Source organism: Rhea americana, unplaced genomic scaffold (assembly GCF_003343005.1).
Source record: "Rhea americana isolate MKP2758 unplaced genomic scaffold, rheAme1 scaffold_210, whole genome shotgun sequence".
Taxonomy (NCBI): Eukaryota; Metazoa; Chordata; class Aves; order Rheiformes; family Rheidae; genus Rhea; species Rhea americana.
This window is the reverse complement of record NW_028186259.1, coordinates 1,459,665-1,479,465: the sequence shown is the minus strand read 5'-3', so window position 1 is coordinate 1,479,465 and position 19,801 is coordinate 1,459,665. Positions and strand designations below refer to the sequence as shown.

Below are 19,801 nucleotides of genomic sequence, written 5' to 3'. Positions count from 1 at the left end.
AATAAATTCTATTCATAAGCACTGATGATTGTTTTCCTTGTTTTTCTTCCCAGGCACTAGGAGGATAAAGGGGGGAAAAAAGCTAGATCAGTGTAAAGATATACCAGAGTGTGTGTGAATAGCAAATACTTAAAGAAAATGATGTCAGAGATGCAGAAATGCCTGATTTGGTGCAGATGCAATCGAGTGAAATTTTCCAGCCAACGTTACATAAAAGGTCAGATTAGAGGATTAAGAAGGATTCCTCCAGTATTAAATTATGTCTTCCACTTTTGGCCCTGAAGCGGTGAGAGTCAGGATCACTATTTCCTCTTGCAAAGGCAAATTCCACAGTTTAAGTTCAGCTCCTGCAAGGGCAGCTGGATGAAGAAACAGGACAAACTCTTTTTTACTCCTTGGAAAGTAAAGATTTAAACTGACAAAGATATTTCACAGATTATCTCATTTCCCACATTGTTTCTATTAAAAGATCTTTTTCCTGTTCAATACATATTATTCCATTTTATTACACTTCCATTTTATTCTAAATACTTTTGAAACATCACAGAAATCTCAACMCAAATGTGTGCTTGATGATTAAGTGACATTCTATTCTGTCTGGGATATTCTTTCCCCATTTTTGGAGCTGTGGATAAACCACAAGCCACTTAACTGCATACCTTACTCCTGCACTACTTTCCCTTTCATGGGCTAATAAGGTTGCTCAGCATAAGAGGAAGCTAATAGTAACTTGACTGGCTTGAAGATTGACTTTCACTTAAACTAAGGGAAAAAAAAAGGAGCCTGAGAGAAATCACAAGATAGGTATGTCTGAAAAAGCAGAGATTTCTCCAGTGGAACAGGAAATAAAGGGTATCAGTGATAAGAAGATCTCAAAAACATATTGCACATGGGGACATCTGTGCACAGTGATGTAAGGAAGTCTCACATCATGGGATTCAAGCATTTGCAGAAGTCTGAGGAAAAAAAATCCAGTATGTAGTGATCAGAGTCATTGCTATTACAGTGGGATGTGGCCAGCSTGGTACATTTTACAGGAAACTTGGCTCCCTGCCTCAGGCAGACTCAACCCCAGCTGGCAGAGGCCCAGCAGGGCCTTCCTCCTGCTTGGCGATCCTTGGGAAAGGAGGAAAATTTGCTGCCCAACATGGAGCAGGTCTGTGCCAATGTTCGAGACCTGGCTGGTGGGCAGTCAGATGCTCCTCTAGCTTTCACCTCCATGATGCCTCTATTTTCCTATTTTATTTCCTCCCACTGCAAAGTCTTGTTGAAAATGCAAATAGGCGAGTTGATAAAGTACAGCTAGACGAACTGAAAGTGAGATGGACTGAAAACTAGCTGAATGGCAGAGCTCAGAGACTTATGATCAGTAGTGCAAAGTCTAGTGGGAGGCCTGTAACTAGTGGTGTCCCCCAGGGGTCAATAGTAGGTCCTATTCAACTTATTCACCTGTGACCTGGATGAAGGAACAGAGCACACCCTCAGCAAGTTTGCTGATGATACCAAMCTGGGAGGAGTGGCTGAGATATCAAAGGGCTGTGCTGCCATTCAGAGAGACTTGGGCAGGCTGGAGAGATGGGCGGAGAGGAACCTCAGGCAGTTCACAAAGGCAAGGGCAAGGTCCTGCACCTAGAGAGGAATAACTCCATGCACTAGAACAAGTTGGGGGCTAGCCTGCTGGAAAGCAGTTCTGTGGACAAGGTCTGGGGGTCTTGCTGGACAACAAGTTGACCAGGAGCCAGTAATACGCCCTTGTAGCCAAGAAGGCCGATAGTATCCTGGGGTGCACTAGGAAGAGTGTTGCCAGCAGGTAGAGGGAGGTGATCTTCCCACTCTACTCAGCTCTAATGAGGCTGCATCTGGAGTACTGTGTCCAGCTCTGGGCTCCCCAGCACAAGAGATACATGGAGCTACTGGAGGGAACGCAGCAAAGGGCTACTAAGAAGATGGACCATCTCCCCTATGAGGAAAGGCTGAAAGAGCTGGGACTGCTCAACCTGGAGAAGAGAAGGCTGGGGGGGGGGGTCTTATCAATGTGTATAAATACTTGAAGTGATGGGGTACAGAGAAGGGGGTCAGACTCTTTTCAGTAGTGCCCAGTGATAGGACAAGAGGCAATGGGCACAAAGTGAAACACAGGAAGTTCCACCTAAATACGAGGAAAAACTTCTTCACTGTGGGTATGACAGAGAGCTGGAACAGGTTGCCCAGAGAGGTTGTGGCATCTCCATTCTTGGAGATATTCAAAAGCCATCTGGACACAGTCCTGGGCCACGTGCTTTAGTCACCTGCTTTAGGTGACTCGGCAGGGGCGTTGAAATAGATAATCTCCAGAGGTCCCTTCCAACTACAACCATTCTGTGATTCCTGGGAGCTGCACACCCAATTTGTTCCTCACTGATTATGATCAGCCTGGTTTTCTGCCTGCACTAGCCTAGCTGGATTTCTGCCTGGAAGCATGATTGCAGCTTTGCAGTGTTCTGCTATTGCTTGCCACTTGTCCTGCCAAGAAACTTTTACCCCTTCACATTATCACTGAAGGTTTGAAAACAGAGCAGAGCAGGCAACATATCYACTGCTCGTTACAGCCTGACAGACAGAAGTAACTGCAATCAATACCCATGTACATCAAGCTGTAAACAGGAACACTTGAGATATTCTGGTCAGTCCTCTTGTGTGCAATTCATCCATGGAAGTTATCCCTACAGTCACCCTTGATTSTTTCAGGCTTTCATTAATTAATCAAGGAATTAATCTAAGACTAATGAATTAATAAATCTAGATTACTTAATTAATCTAGTTAATCTGCTGTGAAGACCTGAGAGTTCTGCAGCCTGGACCCTCTACATTTAAGTGCTTAATTTCCATTGTTTTCAGTGGATGATACGTGCCTAAATACTGCTATGGATCTGTGCTTCACTCTTCCAACAACAGCTGAAGTGTGGCAGGACATACAAGAAATAATTGCCTGGTGATTTGTCCTTAAAAAGTATCCTAGGGAGTCCTAAAAGGTAGGGGTTGGCACAAGCCTGAAGAAGGAATACTTGGTTTTGTTGTTGATTTTAATTCTCCTCAAAATGCTTGTTGACTATGGTAAATCTATAATTTCTTGATAGCTACAGAATTAGCCTGTGCAAAATTAACAAGTCCTGCTTGGCTGTCTTGACTGAAAGAGTAATGCATGGCAGATGTGTGTCTTGTGTGCCTTCTCCACTTGCTTTCATCCAAGAAAGTCTTGGCTAGTAACATGGGCTGAAGGTGGAAGGTCTCCTTCCCACTCCATGCAGTACAGTGGGGTTTTATGGCTACGCCATGACCTGGCCCGGAGAACTGGTCCAGCTCACAACCTGCCTGTGCAGCAGGTTAGGGTATCACTGTCTCCCAGAAGAGTAGAGGCAACCCCAGAGGAGGCCAGCAGGGACAGCCAGACTGGGATTGTCACCGAAGCCTCCTGCTCATGAGCCCACAGCTTCAGGGTGATGTGAGGACAGCGCACCCATCCTGAAGGCTTTCTGTGAGCCCTCATTACTTGGTGCAGCATGCTCCAAAGCTCTAGGATAGCCACAGCCCATGGCATTGCTTACATGATGTAGGATGGCTGTTGAGTTTAGGTTGAGAATGTCATGCTCTTTTCTCTGCCCCAGGGCAGAGAAGCTTCTGGCTCAGCTCTGTTACTGCTACAGTCTCCATCTCTCTTCATCCCTTTGTCCTCTCCAGCCTGACCTGCTCCTATTAATTATTCACACAAGCACTGCAGCAGCTGCTATAGGGCACTGTCATGAATAACAACGGGCAGCTATTTTTAGCCCTAACTCTTGTTACCTTGAGGTTAGGAGCAATGGTTCCTGCTGACTCCCCTTTGACTCTGGCTGGCCTGCGAAGAGGGTGCTAAACCTTTGTCCTGTGGCTCTAAAACGACACCGCAAGCTGTGACAGAGCGGGRCACAGGAGCATGCGCTTAGCACCACTCCACACGTGTTGGCAGCAGTGCAGGATGAGCAGCACTCCCCTGCCTTGCTCTGGGKCTGGCAAGCAGAGCAGAGGACCACTCCAGAGCACAGGACCCCGTTCTCCTCCCCTGCTGGAAGCTGGYATTTGTTTTGAGAATAAGACACTAAATGTAGGTAAGATCACCATGTTGTCTGCATATGAGTGTCTGGCTCTGGAGCTGAATCCGACTCTCGTGCCKCTGGCTATAAAAGCACTAGCTTTCAGCTGAATTCACGGGTTGCTTTGCAACCAGATCCACAGGTGCACGAACAACTGCCCTTTTACTCAACAAATCTCTTTCCTTCCATCAATTTTTTTTTCACTTGTGATAAAGCAAGTCAGCTGCATTCACTGATGGATTCAAGAGACTGTCTATTGCAGAGTAAGAAAAATTGTTTCAGAGGTGATATTTCATGTCAGGTTCTGCCAACATAGACTGATTCCTCCAGGCAATTTATACAGTTACAGCTGACTTGACCACTTACATGTCACTCTTGCTAATTCTCAGTGCATGCATTTCCCCCACTCATGGTAGTGGTTGATAAATACATACAATACATTATCCCAAATGTTTGTAGCGTTTATTGTATTGTGTTGCCTTGCGGAAAGCAGAAGARATATCTTCCTATCTCTTCTGATAGCGCTCAGATGACGCTGGTCCCTAGCAGACCCTAGGGCAGCCCCAAAGATGCTCTATCTGGCATTGCCAGGAACCTTCTCAGGCTCTTTTACCTGGCCAAAAAGTCCTTGTGGTATGGGCACACCAAAAGGCTTTCTCTGCTCACTCATCCTCCTGCTGTCCCCACTCAAGTCAGCGGAAATAAAAACAAGAATTGTCTAGAAAATGAAGTAAAGAGATGGGTTTGAGGAGAGTCTGAAGAGAAATGGGTGCTGCGGAGCAGACAGAGGCAGGAAGGGTATTCCAGCTGTAGAGCACAGCTCAGGAGGTAGTAAAATACCCTGAGAGGGGGAAAAAAGAGTGCAACGGAGCACTTTACACCTGCCAACCTGCCACATTTAATACTCTGTCATTATTTTGGAGGAGGATTAGGCCCTGAGACTTTAGAAGGAAAAGCTGAACTTTCATTTTGATGCAGAATTACATGAAAAATCTGTGGGGTGAAAATCTTCAAGGAGATACATATATCCTAAATCACTCACAATAGTTACTAAGTTACTAAAAAACTGCTAATGTGTTTAGAGGGATCTGATCCAGAGATGTGAATGGTAAAGGGGAAACAGGGGAGCTATTGTTTCCTGCTCCTTTGTTCCAGGGACTTTGCAAGCTGGGGAATTGAAGCTGCTCCCCCTAGTGACATCAGGCAGGAGGAATATTTGACCAGGCATTTTGCACATCCCGAGTCTTTATTTTCGGCCCCAGTACAACTATTTTCAGCTATAGCTCTATCTAGCGAATACAGACAAATTTGCATGCCTTACTGAATAAATAGAGCATTTCTAGCTTTTAATTCGCAACTCATTTTGTAATCATCGGAGTATTCGCGTTTAGATACTTATTTTTAAGGTGAATATTTTTAACGGGGTATCAGCAAGCTTTTTGGACACCTGATACTAAGAAGTGCAACTGCCTTCCCTTTTCTGTGACTTCTGCCTGCGACGTCTCTCAAAAAACATGCTCAAAGCTCGCCATTTCACTGCAAATTGTGCAGTACCTGTATTATTATTATTATTATTATTATATCTCAAGTCTTCAATTTAAAATCTTGGACATACCCGTAAGAATTTAAGCTGTCCCCTAAAAGGAAAAAAGAAACATCTACTCTGCACGCTTCGGGGTGAAAACACCCGAAAATAGATCTCCTCAAAATCCAAAAGAAAAATAAAAAGTGAAAAAAAAGATAAAAGTTAAAAAAAATAAAACGAAAAAAACACTCCCCAACCTCCTCCTGTTCTCAGCCTGCCGCGGACTCCCGCCCCCGAGCAGCGCGGCTCCCGCGTCCGCGCGGAACACCCCGGCAACTCCGCTGCCCCTCCGCGCGCTGATTGGCCAGCGCCGTGGCGCGTCACTCCCGCGAATTCCTGCGCCTCTCGCATTGGCTGGCGGCTCGGCGGCGCGGGGGGCGCCGCCCAATGAGAAGCGGCGGTGAGAAGGAAGCGGAACCTCCCCCCGCCCCCGCTGTACCCGGCGGTGGCGGGAAAGCGCAGTTTTGGCGCCAAGGGCGGAGCGTGTCCGGGCGCGATCGGCACCGGGCGGCGGCGGCGGATCGYGGCGCTGCCGCGGAGCGAGATTTGCTCCCCGGGCCCTCACCCAGCGCCGTCCGTGCTCCCCTCGCCACCTTCCTCCTCCTGCTGCTGCCGCGGCGCGGTCGGGATCTCCGCGGCCCGCCCGGCCTCTCGGTGCGGCGGGGAGCATGGCGGCCCCGGCGGGCGTGCTGGAGGACGCGGAGCTGCGAGAGGCGCAGCGCGACTACCTGGATTTCCTGGACGATGAGGTGAGGCCGGGAGCGGGGCTGCGTTGGAGGGAGGGTATTGCATGGAGCAGGGGGCACCCTAGGGCATTTCCTTCCTTGCCCCCAGCACCCCTCCACCTCCCCCCTGGGCCCCCGTCATGGGATCCAGCAGCCGGCAGCGGGGGCTCTCCCGGGCTGACCCCTTGCCGTCCCTCTCCCGTGTCCCAGGCTGAACGTGGGGATCCCACCCGCGGGAGCTGGGCAAGGTGAGGGGCTGCTTTTCAGATTGAGTTCAAACTCAAACCTGTCTCAGACAACCTAGATCTGATAAAGATGGTTTCTAAATACAAGAATGTAACAGACAGTGGTGAAGTCCTTGGGAAAAGAGGATTCCCTTATGGCACRTGGGAAGGATTGCATGAGTGCTTCCTTGTGATAATCTGCTTTGATATGGAGACTAGCATTTTTACAAGGCTTCAAGCAAGAAATGCTTTGCAGAAGATGCTTTGCAGGAGTCATCTTGCTGGGCTGCATTTGTAATATCTGATTGTTTAAAACATATATTTCTTCTGCAGGAAGATCAAGGGATTTACCACAGCAAAGTCCGGGACATGATCAGTGACAACCAGTACCGCCTCCTTGTCAACATCAACGACCTGCGAAGGAAAAACGAGAAGAGAGCCAACCGGTTAGGGGGACCTCTGCTATGTTTGGATGGATGTTGAGTGGGGTGGTGGGGTGCATCTCTGACACCATGCAGGTTTGGAAGTTTAACCTATTTTCTGTATATCTCATTTGGCAAGGAAGGGCCAGACCTTGCCCTGTGGACCACGAGAATGCTGGTTCCCATGTAAAGATGAGCATTGTCTTTTCCCCCATAACATCCATTCCTTCCAAAGCCTGCAAACCCTTGATTTGGTAAAAGCTGTTAGTTCTAGTATTTGCAGCAATTTGGGGTTGTTGRCATGATATAAAATGTCTCCTTTTGAGGTACTATTTTGGACCAGACTTGCACATCAGTGAGCATGTGAAGTTTTGCAGATATGGTTGGGCTGAATCTGCTCCTACAGCCTCTGGCTGTTAGTGGGAGTTCAGCTGACTATAAGGGAGCTGATGGGCTTTTTTTGTTAGTTTTTCTGTTTTGAGATCCTCCTTCCCCTCCCCCCCAGCTTCCTAGTAAGCTTTCAAAGTGTATGGAGGTGTGGGAAAGTTTTGAGTGTTTTCCTATATCTACTGATGGAGGAGGGCAGAAGGGGGTTGCTAGCATGCCAGTAGCACCTGATCCTTGCTGCTGATCTTACTGCAACATCACCTCCTTGTTTCAGGCTTTTGAGCAATGCCTTTGARGAGCTGATCGCCTTCCAGCGTGCTCTGAAGGATTTTGTCGCCTCTGTTGAYGCCACCTATGCCAAGCAATATGAGGACTTTTACATTGGGCTTGAGGGCAGCTTTGGTTCCAAGCATGTGTCGCCCCGGACACTGACTGCCTGTTTCCTTAGCTGCATCGTCTGTGTGGAGGGCATCGTGACTAAGTGTGAGTGTGGGTGTGTGATTGGGTACGAACTGGATATCCGAGGTGTACCTACACTGAGGGGCAGTGGGTTGAGGTATTTGCTGTGGAGGGGCTATAGTTCGTCCAGGAGCTGTTCTGGCAACATGCATGAGGGGGAATCTGGGACTTGTATCAAGTTCTGAATGTTGGGATGGCAAATTCTGGCACAGAACAAACCCTGYATATCTGCAGATGTCCCAAGTGCAGTTATGAACATAAATCCCATGAGGTATTGTTGGCTGATACATGGATGAGACTCTTTTTTTTGCCCCAATTCTTCTCTCATTTCTTCCAAACTCAGGTTCTCTGGTTCGTCCAAAGATTGTCCGGAGTGTCCATTATTGCCCAGCTACTAAGAAAACTATTGAGCGTCGATATACAGATATGACGTCTCTGGATGCTTTCCCATCCAGCTCTGTTTACCCTACAAAGGTGAAGTGGCCTATTGAGAAGTGTCAGCAAGTCCCTCTGGGGGGAACATACTGTCTGTGAGCTGTCTGTGAGCTATCTCCACATCCCTGGGGATCTCTTTTTCCCTCTGCCAACGTAGTCCAATATAGCTTTTGTTTGGGAATTCAGATGCTATAATAATCTGCTGTGAGATACTTAGTTGGTKTTCATAGAGCTTTCCAACCAGTTTTCTTTCTGTTGGTACCTGGGTTAGCGTGAGCATGTCTGTGTCCTCCTGGAGGATGAGCGCACCCTTGGGCAGAGCGATTGCTCTGTATTTGGGAGTGGAAGAAGGTTGATCTGAGCTATGTCCTCAGTGTGCATACCATCTTCAGTACGGATGGTGTTATTGCTGCCTATATTAGCAACAGGTTTTGGAGAGAGAGTGTACCAGCACTACTGGGTGTTATCAGCTAGGTTGTGGAGCTAGCAATSCCCAGGTTCTGGCAGTCTTAATTAAGCTACCCTTTTCAGTGGTCTTGTGCATTTTTGGATGGTGCAGCATGTCTTTCCAGTGTTCTTGAAAAATGGTGCTAGTCTTATTATGATGGTTCCTCTAGGATGAAGAGAATAACCCCTTGGAGACAGAGTTTGGCCTCTCAGTCTACAAGGATCATCAGACCATCACCATCCAGGAGATGCCAGAGAAGGCACCAGCAGGGCAGCTGCCACGCTCTGTGGATGTCATTCTAGATGACGACCTAGTGGACAAAGTGAAGCCTGGGGACCGCATCCAGGTGGTTGGGACATACCGCTGCCTGCCAGGAAAGAAAGGGGGTTATACTTCAGGGACATTCAGGTGAGTCATCTTATGGCTTGAAGGACAGCTCCAGGCTGCTCACCCTTTTCAGTAGGGTCATCTCTTTGGCAGGTGAGATAGGGCAATTAGGTAGCCATGACAGAGCTGGATTTGCTACCAGGTCCTGAGCATCAGTATTGAGTTGTGAAGTCCAGCTGTATGCAGAAGTGGTTGGACACTCTTAAAGATGCTTCATTCCAGTTAGTCCAGTTAGGCAAAGACAGAGGAGAGTTATAGCTCTTGGAGCTTTTCAGCCCTCCACGATGACTTTCTGGAGCAAATGGTGACTCTGTGGAAATTTCTGCTGCATTGTTGCTGTGACCTGTGGGCCCCTGGGGTTTGCAGACCTGACCATAATGGTGTTTATTTTTCAGGACTATCCTCATTGCCTGTCATGTAAAACAGATGAGCAAGGACATTCGGCCTCTCTACTCTGCTGCTGATGTGGCCAAGATCAAGAGATTCAGCAAGAGTCGCTCCAAGGTATTTAAATCATACTTGCTTGCCTTCTAGGTAGACCTGTGTCAAAGCATGAGGTTTGACCATAGCAATTTTAAAGCTTGGCATATGGTTAAGAAGGTATCTTGTTCTTGGGTGGACTTTGAGTAATCTCTTTGCTCCTCTTAACAATGTTGCTGAATCTTCCACTTGCTTTCTTTGCATTTTGCTCACACTTTTATCAAATTCYAGGAGGGTTCTTTTTGCTTGTTTTGGCTTGGTTTTGCTGCTTTTGTAATACCAGTAGAGCTTCCTGATTTCTGGCAGCTGTTGTGCATAGTTGTGAAAATGGAAATCTGTGGTGCTTCCTGAATCTGCTAGCTGATTGCCAGAGAAATAATATGTAGAAGAAATACCTTCCTGTCTTTTTCCTCAAACCTAAGAACAGAGTGATACCACAGTATGGATCACTGATGCTCTGAAAGAAAACACAGCAAAATCATGAGTCTTGGACTAAGAAGGGAAAAGGAGGGTGCCCCAGCTTGATCCTGTGATCTAGACTTTGCTTTGTATCTTGGAGAGGAGGATGCCTTGCACCTCCTGGGTTCACTGCTTCCAGTCTTGCTGGGGTGACTGATGTAGGACATCAGAACCAGGAGCAGTATGATTGAAAGAAAACTGACCAACGTCTTCTGTCATGTAAATAACTTTTGCTGGTGTGGTTCTGTGACAGGAATAAGCTCCTTTCTTGCATGGCTGTGCTCAAATAGAGTTGTAAAGAATTATTCCTTGTTCTTGTTTGCTGCCGTCTGTCTTAYGGGCTCTGCCTTGCCTTTTCTGTCTTAGGATATCTTTGACCAGCTGGCGAAATCCCTGGCTCCCAGTATCCATGGGCATGAGTACATCAAGAAGGCCCTCCTCTGCATGTTACTTGGAGGGGTGGAAAAAGTCCTAGAGAATGGGAGCCGCATCCGAGGAGACATCAACATCTTGCTGATAGGTCTGGAGATACTGGCCAGAGGAACCATGGRTTGGGTCTTGTGGGGAGTGAGATGAAGGGATCAGGATGAAATTCAGTGTTATTTTCATGGAATAACTGAGGCTAGACCTCAGGAGGCCTCCCATTCTGTTGCTGTATGCAGAACAGAGCTGATTCCATTGATAGACAGAGTTGCTCTGGGACTTGCCCAGTTAGTTTTGAACATCTCTGGGGCTGGGATCCCACAGCATCTCTGGGCCCCTAACCCTGTGTTAGACCATACTTAGAGAGGGATTTCCTATGTTCAGAGTTGCCCCTGGTCCTGTTAACAAGTGCCTCTTGGAGAAGTCTGTTTCCATCTTCTCTATTTTCTCCTGCTAGGTAGTTGAGGAAGGCAAGGAGATTTTCCATTCACTTTCTTTTTTTTAAAACGCTAAACAACCTTCCTCTCCCCCATGCCCCCATATGTTTTTTTTTTTCTTTTTCTTCCTCTCTCCTCACTGGGGAGCCACAAACTGGACACACCATCCAGGTAATGTGGTGTCACAAGTGCCAAACGGAAGGCGAGAATTCCTTCCRTCGCCCTGCTAGCTGCAGTTTGCTCAGACAGCCCAGGATGCTGTTTGCCTGCTCTGCTGCCAGAATGCCCTGCAGGCTGATGTTCAACTTACTTCCCACTTGGGACTGTTGGTCTTTCTTTGGAAAACTGGTTTCTTAGCCAATCAGCCCCCTCTAATGCAGTATTTTCTGTTTTAGGAGACCCTTCAGTTGCCAAATCTCAGCTGCTGCGGTATGTGCTCTGCACTGCACCCCGGGCCATCCCCACCACCGGCAGGGGCTCCTCTGGTGTAGGTCTGACTGCTGCTGTCACCACAGACCAAGAAACTGGTAAGGAGAGGACTGGCTCCTGCTGGAAGGTAGCAAAGGCTTGCTGGCTGATGCTGAAGTGATGCCAGGGTATCTGCAAGGCCCAGGATTGCTCTTTGTCCTTCCTGCAGTGGCAGCTGTATGCCTTGCCCTGGCCAGAAGCTTTATGGTAATTAAAATAGTGTTTAGGGATATCTTCTCTACCTCTGTCAGGTGATGGTCTGCACTTCTGTTTTTCTATGAGATTTACCCCCTTTGGGGCTGGCTGACAGCCAGTAGGTTGGATCTGGTCCTCTTCCTCCTTGTAGGTTTATTCCTCTTCCTCACTGTCACTCTGCTCTCAAAGAAAGTAGAAGGTGGACAGGGCTGAGCCAGAATGGCTGCTGCTCTTCAAGGCTTAGCCAGCTGCGGGGATGGAGCAGCAGTGGTGGGTGATGCTGGGGAACAGATGCGGGGGGCTGTTGGATTATGTGTYGCCATCTTCCTTACCCAGGTGAACGGCGCCTGGAAGCAGGGGCTATGGTCTTGGCTGACCGGGGCGTGGTGTGTATTGACGAATTCGACAAGATGTCCGACATCGACCGTACGGCCATACACGAGGTGATGGAGCAGGGCCGCGTCACCATCGCCAAAGCCGGCATCCACGCGCGGCTCAACTCCCGCTGCAGCGTCCTGGCTGCGGCTAATCCAGTCTACGGCCGGGTGAGTGGGGATGAGGGCTTGGGTACRCTGGGTCACTTCTGTGAGGAAGGCAGGTGGGAGCTGTCTTTAGTGGAAAAGGCCTCTGTTAAAAACCAAAAGATCCCCCCACAAATTAGTGACCCGGTTCTTACTGGTCTAATGAGACTGGGATGTTTAGGGCAAAAACCTGGTTGTTTGGTTGCTGCTGATTTTTCACAGCCCTCCGAGGAGTGAGAGGGGCTGATGGGATTTCTTACACTGTGCTCAAGTCCCTGAATGAGGCTTATGGGGTGTCTTAACCTGGCTCAGTGCTGCCTGGRTGCTCAATGCCCTGCCCCAGAGGTGTGGGACTGGAGAGCAGCCAAAGCTGCTCTGGGCAGCCCAGTGAATCCTCCCCCTTGGTGATGAGGGGGAATGGTGGTGGGATAGCATCCTGTGGCTGGTGGTGCTCAGGTAGTTATCCTGAGGTGGCCATCCCAATCTTTTCTGGGGGAAGCACAGCCAGGATGAGGGCAGTGGTGCGCAGCCTATGGTGTGTGGCCTTCAATCTGTCTGAGACAGACGCTGAGAAGAGAACACAAAAAACCCATGGATTTTCCTTGCAAATAAGAGTTTTAACCATCTTCCAGGATGGGGAAAATAGTCTTTAGTTGTGCAACAGACTGGGTTTAACRTGGAGTTTTCAGGCAGTGTCTGGCCACCTGTACATCCATCCTTTAACACCTGGCCTGGTGAGGTCYATCCGGCTCTCCTAACAACCTACACTGGCCTGCGAGCGTCTCCTGTAACTCTCTTGTCTTGGCCTTTTGCAGTACGACCAGTACAAGACGCCCATGGAGAACATTGGCCTGCAGGACTCCTTGCTGTCCCGCTTTGACCTGCTCTTCATTGTCCTGGACCAGATGGACCCTGAGCAAGACAGGGAGATCTCGGACCATGTCCTGCGAATGCACCGCTACCGCAACCCCAATGAGCAGGATGGGGATGGTGAGTTGTCTCTCACCATCTGGGAGCCCTGGGCTGTGCTACAGCTGTAGTTACTCTCTCCTTGCTTGGGCAATAGGGAGCCCATGAGTTACAAGTTTTCTCTGGCTATGGTCACTTCCCTATTGCTAACAGGCAAGAAGGGACTGGACCCTTGTTCCCTGTGGGATATTGAATATGGCTTTGCCATSACCCTGAGGCACCGAATCTCCATCTGTCCTCTGTAGATAACTGTGTAGCTCTGTCTAATCTGACCATGGCTGAGTCACTGGAGGCAGAAGAAGGTTGGGCTTCTTGTGTTGGGGCTCAACCTGAATGTTTTTGCTCCKTTTCCCAGGAGCTGGAAGCGTGAGGAAAAGCAGCATTATGCCTTTCATGAGAAAGGGAGCAGTGCCATGGTGCTGGAAGTCCTTGACACAGATTCTTCTTCCTCACGCTGTGAAACTGCCTTGCTGCTTGGTCTTACCTTTCCCTATATCTAACCTCCCTGCATTGTGGCCCCCTGTTACCAACTGTTTGGGGCTGGGATATGTGGTTTTGCTGAGTGCTATTAGYATGTGGCTTTCGACCTGCTCACAGAAGACCGTTGTTCCAGTGGTACTGCAAGAGGCTAAAATCCTGTTCTCTATAACTCTCCATTTTCCCAGCCATGCCCCTGGGCAGCGCTGTGGAAATCCTGGCAACGGAGGACCCTGACTTCGCACAGGAGGAGGAACAGGAGCTCCAAGTGTATGAGAAACACGATGACCTCCTGCATGGGCCCAATCGGCGGAAGTGAGTCCCCTGTTGATGGAGTGGGAACAGCCCTGGTGGCTGCTGCTTCCTCTAGCTCCGTGGTAGCTTTCTGGAATTGAGGAATGAATCAAAAAATGCGATAGATCTGGCATCCAGGTGGTGGCTGAGAATGGGGGACAGTGATGCTGTAGATAGCCCATGTAAAGATGTTTAGGCAGGATGTAAAGGGAGTTCTGAAACATACCTTCTGGGACCTGCTCTGAGCTCGATTCCTAATGCCGGGCACCATCAAGAGCTGGAGAAATGTCTCCTAGAGCTGAATTTTCCTTGTATTGGATAGCACTTGCTTTTTTTCTTCGTGCAACCCTATTTTTGCAGGTAGCCTTTGCTTATCCCTTTGGGGACATGAGTSTATGTGTGTCTCCTGCAGAGAGAAGATCGTCAGCATGGAGTTCATGAGGAAATATATCCATGTAGCAAAGATTATTAAGCCCGTCTTGACCGAAGAATCAGCAAACTACATAGCTGAGGAATACTCCCGCCTGCGCAGCCAGAACCAGATGAACTCTGACATCGCTAGGGTGAGCTCTGCTGTTGTGCTGCTCATGATAGACAGGCAGCTTCCTCCCTCTAATGCCAGGAGGAAAGAAACTGAGGCAAATGCTCTCCTCTCCCATTATGGGTATTTCCTGGCCTGGATGAGATGCCTTTGGGTTTGCCTCCATTTGCAACCCTGAGGTGCTGATGTCCAGGCTATGTGGAGTCCTGCTGGGCCCTATGCTGCATGGGGCTTCTTGGCAATCAGGTGAACACTGTAAGGACGTGATGCCTCACAGCCTTTTCTTCTCCACCCCCAGACCTCCCCAGTCACGGCCCGCACCCTGGAGACGCTGATCCGCCTCTCCACGGCCCATGCGAAGGCCAGGATGAACAAGACAGTCGATCTTCAGGATGCGGAAGCGGCTGTGGAGCTGGTGCAGTTTGCCTACTTCAAAAAGGTAGGTCTGAGCTCAGCAAGAGGAAAGATGTCTCTTAGCAGCGGTGAGGTCCTAAAGGGATCTTGAAAAGGGGTGGATTTGGGCTTTGAGGAGGACTGAAGCCCTTTGGCTTGTTTAGTTATTGAGTCTATGTCTGAGGGAAACAGGTGTGCTTTTGGAGCAGGCAAGAGCAATGCTCTGGGACAGCAGAAGGAACAGAGATCCTACCTGCACCAGAGGCAGGYTGAGTCCTGCCTACCTTCATTTTGCAGGTGCTAGAGAAAGAGAAGAAGCGCAAAAAGCAGGCAGATGATGACTCGGAGACTGAAAAGGAGGAGGAAGATCAGCAGCCAGAGGAGGAGAGCAGGAAGAAAAGGTAGGAGCCTGAGCAAGGAGAAGGAGGGATTTTATACAAGGGCAACTGTCCTCTTCTGACCAGCGTAATGGCTGCTTGCAAAGGGAAGGCTGACTTCCCCAAGGCTTATCATAGAATCAGTAAGGTTGGAAGGGACCTCTGGAGATCATCTAGTCCAACCTCCCCACTCAGCAGAGTCACCTAGAGCATGTTAGACAGGGTTGCATCCAGGTGGGCCTTGAAGATCTCCAGAGAAGGAGAMTCCACAACCTCTCTGGGCAACCTGTTCCAGTGCTCTGTCACAGGGAAGAAATTCCTCCTCGCGTTCAGGTGGAACTTCCTGTGCTTCAGTTTCTGCTCATTGCCTCTTGTCCTGTCACATGGGACAACTGAAAAGAGTTTGTCCCCGTCCCCTTGACACCATCCCTTCAGGTACTTGTACMCATTGATCAGATCCCCCCCCTCAGTCTTCTCTTCCCCAGGCTAAACAGGCCCAGCTCTCACAGCTGTTCCTCCTAGGACAGGTGCTCCAGCCCTCTGATGATCTTCGTAGCCCTACGCTGGACTCTCTCCAGTAGCTCCATGTCTCTCTTGTCCTGGGGAGCCCAGAGCTGGACACAGGACTCGAGATGAGGCCTCYSCAGGGCTGAGCAGAGGGGCAGGATCATCTCCCTCGACCTGCTGACAACGCTCTTCCCAATGCACCCCAGGAGACCATTGGCTTATAGTGACAGTATAAGTAGGCACCTGAACACATGGCTCAGGTCTGCTGCTGCATGTGGAGGTTTATGGCTGGATTGATGGTAGGCAAGCTCTAGATATACCTGCAAGCCACAGGTACACAGGTACCCTGCGTTGTCGTAACTTGACTTTTCAAGGAGCTCTGTAACATTCCTGAGGTCTGTGGTTCASTGCAGAGAAGTGACCTTCTCTTCCCTGCATCCAGGAGGAAGAAGGCACGCTCGGGAGATGAAGGAGACTCGTATGACCCTTATGACTTCAGTGACGCAGAGGAGGAGATGCCGGAGGGTGAGTGTCTGGGCTTTCACTGGCATGCAGCTCTTTGAGGGTGCTGCCTTCTGAGCTGATGGGCTTGTTCACTGCAATGAGAAGTGACCTCGTATTGGGGCTGCTCAGAGTCCTCAACATAGTGCAGTACCTGGAAACCCAGTGCTGCTCCAGCTGTGCTCTCCTCTTTCAGCTAGTGGATGAGCTGCCTCYGTGAAGATACTTCCAGGAGCCCCAGGCTGGACTCCTTCCTCGTCTTTCTGTAACCGAGTGCAGTAAAGCCTTTAGCACTGCAGTCGGGAAAGGGTTGTATCAAGCTGCAGATCTGTGTTTTGGCCAGGGTTGCTTTCAGGTCAGGGTTATCATGTGGCTATCTGCAGACCTGCTGCTCCCACCATCCTCAGTGGAGATGTGGTCAACACAGTCTGTGGAGAGCAATTTGGCTACTCTTGAAGCAGGCACCTTAATCTAGTTAGCTGAATTGCTTTCTGGGCTCCACTGATAGCATTAAGTTCTCTACCAGTTGTATCAGGAGCTTCAAAACTTTATGTAGGAGTGTATGTGGAACTGAATCTTGCCTCCCTCCCATAACCATAATGGTCTCTGAGTGGCAGTCAGCTCCTGTGGCTCCTGGGAGAGTCCTGGGTCTGTGCACTGGGAGCAGGGCATCATCCAGCAATGTAAATTGAGGAGATTGTGGTGTTTGGAAGTCCTCAGTACCAGCAGTGYTATTCCTTTGTGGCCCTGTGTGAGATGGAAGAAATAGTGTTGCTGCATYGCAGGGTGCTGACCAAAGCCTTATAAAGAAAATGTTCTCCTGGATTTGCATTGTGGCTGATCATTGTCTACTTCCAAGCTGCTGTAAAAGTAACAACGGAGTTTGGCATTGCCTGCATCATATTAAGACATCAAATGCAGCCCTTATTTCTTGATTGCTGCAGCGTGTGGTACTACTCCCTATGTGTTCAGGTGCTAGATGGGTGAATGTAACTGTCCTCTTTCTGTTCCAGTCCAGGCACATACTCCCAAAACACCCGAACCTTTGGCTGCTGGTGAAGCAAAGAAGCCAGAGCTGTCTGACCCAAGGTATGTTGGGGGGCTGTGGAAGCTGGGGGAAGAAGAGGAGGGGTTTGTCTTGCTTAAAAGCCTGTGCAGGGGCTGTAGCAGAAATAGAAACATAGATGTGGGGTAGATGATACTCATGATGGTAATGTAGCAGGATTTTTTTTTTCCTTTGTAAGCTGATCTATAACATGCTTCCTGTCTGTGTAAGATGGTCAGGTGACTAGGTTGAGTTTGGGAGGCTTTAGAATAAGGAGCCAAGCTTACAAATCTCCCCTGAGGTTGTAGGCAAGAGAAAATATTGTATTGCTGATAACACTAAGTGCTCACGTGCCCTTGGAGTGAGGAGTCTGCCTGCTCTAGAAAACTGTAGAACTGTGTTGAGCTGTGTGGTGGCACATTTCCAGCTGCATAAACCAAGCTGATTAGCCTGGATTAGACTGAGGGGATTTCTGTAAAACACCTCCATGAGGTACCAGAGATTTGCAGCTCTGGTTGTTTAGGAAGCTGCCTTTTGTATGAAGTCCCAGCTCCTCACCTTGAGGCATGTGACTGTAACCCTGATGCTGCTTAGAGCTCAGTTGGTGGATCCTGTCCTGAACTGTTGTCTCAGATGCTATTTTGTGTCCTGGAGAGCTGAAACCCTGCAGGACAGAAGGGTGCCACAGCTGATAATAACAGTCAGTAGAAGGTGCTGGGGGTTGCGTGTGCGTGTGACTGGCCAGSTGGAGCTCACACCACTGCACTGAGCTGAAGTTGGTTCCCTGTGCAAGGGATGAAGACAGGGCTGGTTTGACCCTATTCCTGGGCCATCCATGTTCAGCCTGGAGCTGGTGTCTGTGGGTCTGAGATGGGCTGTGTGCGTGTAGCAGCTCTGTGGACATCACCAGATATGCTAGGTCTTTAAAAGCACGCCCTTGCTGGGTGGCAGGTGCTCCCTGCTCCAGTTTTGGCTCTCCTGCTGGGTGCTGCTTCTGGGTGCTCAGGGTGGGAAGAGAAGGAATTGCATTTGGTTTCTGATGTGGATTGCTTTCCATCTTGCCTGCCTAGGTTGAAAGCATTCAAGGCTGCCCTCCTGGAGGTCTTCAAAGCTTCCCAYGCCCAGTCCGTGGGCCTGAAGAGTGTGATGGAGTCCATCAACAAGGACAACCCTGAGCCCTTCTCTCCAGCTGAAGTGAAGGCAGCATTAGCCCACATGCAAGATGACAACCAGATCATGGTGTCTGATGACATTATCTTTTTAATCTGAGCCTCTAGGCAGAAGAGCCCRAATTCTCATGGACTTCTCTATCTGGAGACTCTTTGTATTTGCCTTCAACCCTCTCATGGATGCCTTGTCTGGCTGAGCTGGACTTTGGGGAGCTTGAGTCTGTGCACTTTATAGTCCTTCCTGTGCATTGCTGGCACTAAAAAAGGCCGGGAGCTCTGAAAGCTTTCCTAGTGTCATGCCTCCAAACTTAGGAGAGTGTTATTTTATTTTTTTTTTTTTTTAAGGTAGCCAAAAAGAAAAATTTTTGTGCAAACTATTGATTTGAATGTATTGTTTTTAGTTTGGGTCTTGGTCATATGCAAGCTCAGTAGGTCAGCCTGACTATACTTGAGGCTGTCTGATTTTAAAGCAGGGCTCCTGTCTGCAGGCTGTTGCCCGTGTAAGCCTGCGTTTTCTTGCTGAATGGGGACTTACCAGCCTGGAAGCAGTCTGTTTGCCTCCCACTTTTTTTATTAGTGCGTAAAACAGACTTCTCTTTTTCTCACTGTAACCGTGCATTAGCTGGTGGTAGTGGTTTCAGCCTTTGAGTGAAAARGATTTAGGAATCCAACATTCAATACAGTGGTGTTGAGAAAGTGATGTTGGAGCTCCACTCTTAGTAGTGAAGGTTTTTTCTTCTTTATTTTTTTTTCTTTCCCCAATTACATAGACTGGATCTGCTTGTCTTGCAGGTAAAGATGGTCATCCCTAATGCCTGCACTTTTTCGGCTGTGCAGTGTCTTTCAACGCTGTTTTTCTAACTGGCTCATAAAGGACAGTTTCTGGTGATGCGGGGGCAAGTACAGTCCAGGTTGCTTTGCACTGAGGGGTCAGCTTGTTTTCTAGATTCTTTTTTGCAACCCTACTGAAAGTTTCCACCCTGAGCGAGTGGGAGGGACATGGGAAATGTAGAATAGGTCTCCAGTCTTTTATGGCTGCAGCAGTTGCAAGGGAGGGCTTATTTAGGTGTTTGTGGGCAGGTTTTTGTTGTTAAATTCCCTGAACCTCTTCCTGGGATTTCYAGTCTGAAATCTCTCCTATATGAATATAATAGGACCCACCACAAATGGGAAACCTTTTGTAGCAAAGAAAGGTCAAGTTTAAGAAGTACTCCCAGTCTGTGAAAGCTGTTAGGACCTGGGCTCCTAAAACACCAGCTAAATCACTGCGCATTTCCTTGCATTAACGTGCAAGGTAATCTCAAGCTACCGAGACTATAAGACTACATCCATGGCCAGGGATGGCTTTCAAAAAAAAAAAAAAA

At 48.8% G+C, this 19,801-nt stretch overlaps 1 protein-coding gene across 1 annotated transcript; it reads left to right on the top strand.

Moving 5' to 3' along the window:
• The first annotated feature begins 6,140 nt into the window (after positions 1 to 6,140).
• MCM3 (minichromosome maintenance complex component 3) lies at positions 6,141 to 19,676 on the top strand. The gene is made up of 17 exons (XM_085304847.1): positions 6,141 to 6,443; positions 6,977 to 7,089; positions 7,727 to 7,935; positions 8,255 to 8,385; positions 8,964 to 9,202; positions 9,577 to 9,685; positions 10,487 to 10,640; positions 11,376 to 11,507; positions 11,980 to 12,188; positions 12,980 to 13,154; positions 13,799 to 13,925; positions 14,317 to 14,467; positions 14,744 to 14,884; positions 15,136 to 15,239; positions 16,165 to 16,247; positions 17,237 to 17,312; positions 18,339 to 19,676. Exons 1-17 carry the CDS (start codon positions 6,363 to 6,365, stop codon positions 18,535 to 18,537), a joined length of 2,433 nt encoding a protein of 810 aa, XP_085160973.1. The 5' UTR covers positions 6,141 to 6,362; the 3' UTR covers positions 18,538 to 19,676.
• The last annotated feature ends 125 nt before the right edge of the window (positions 19,677 to 19,801 follow it).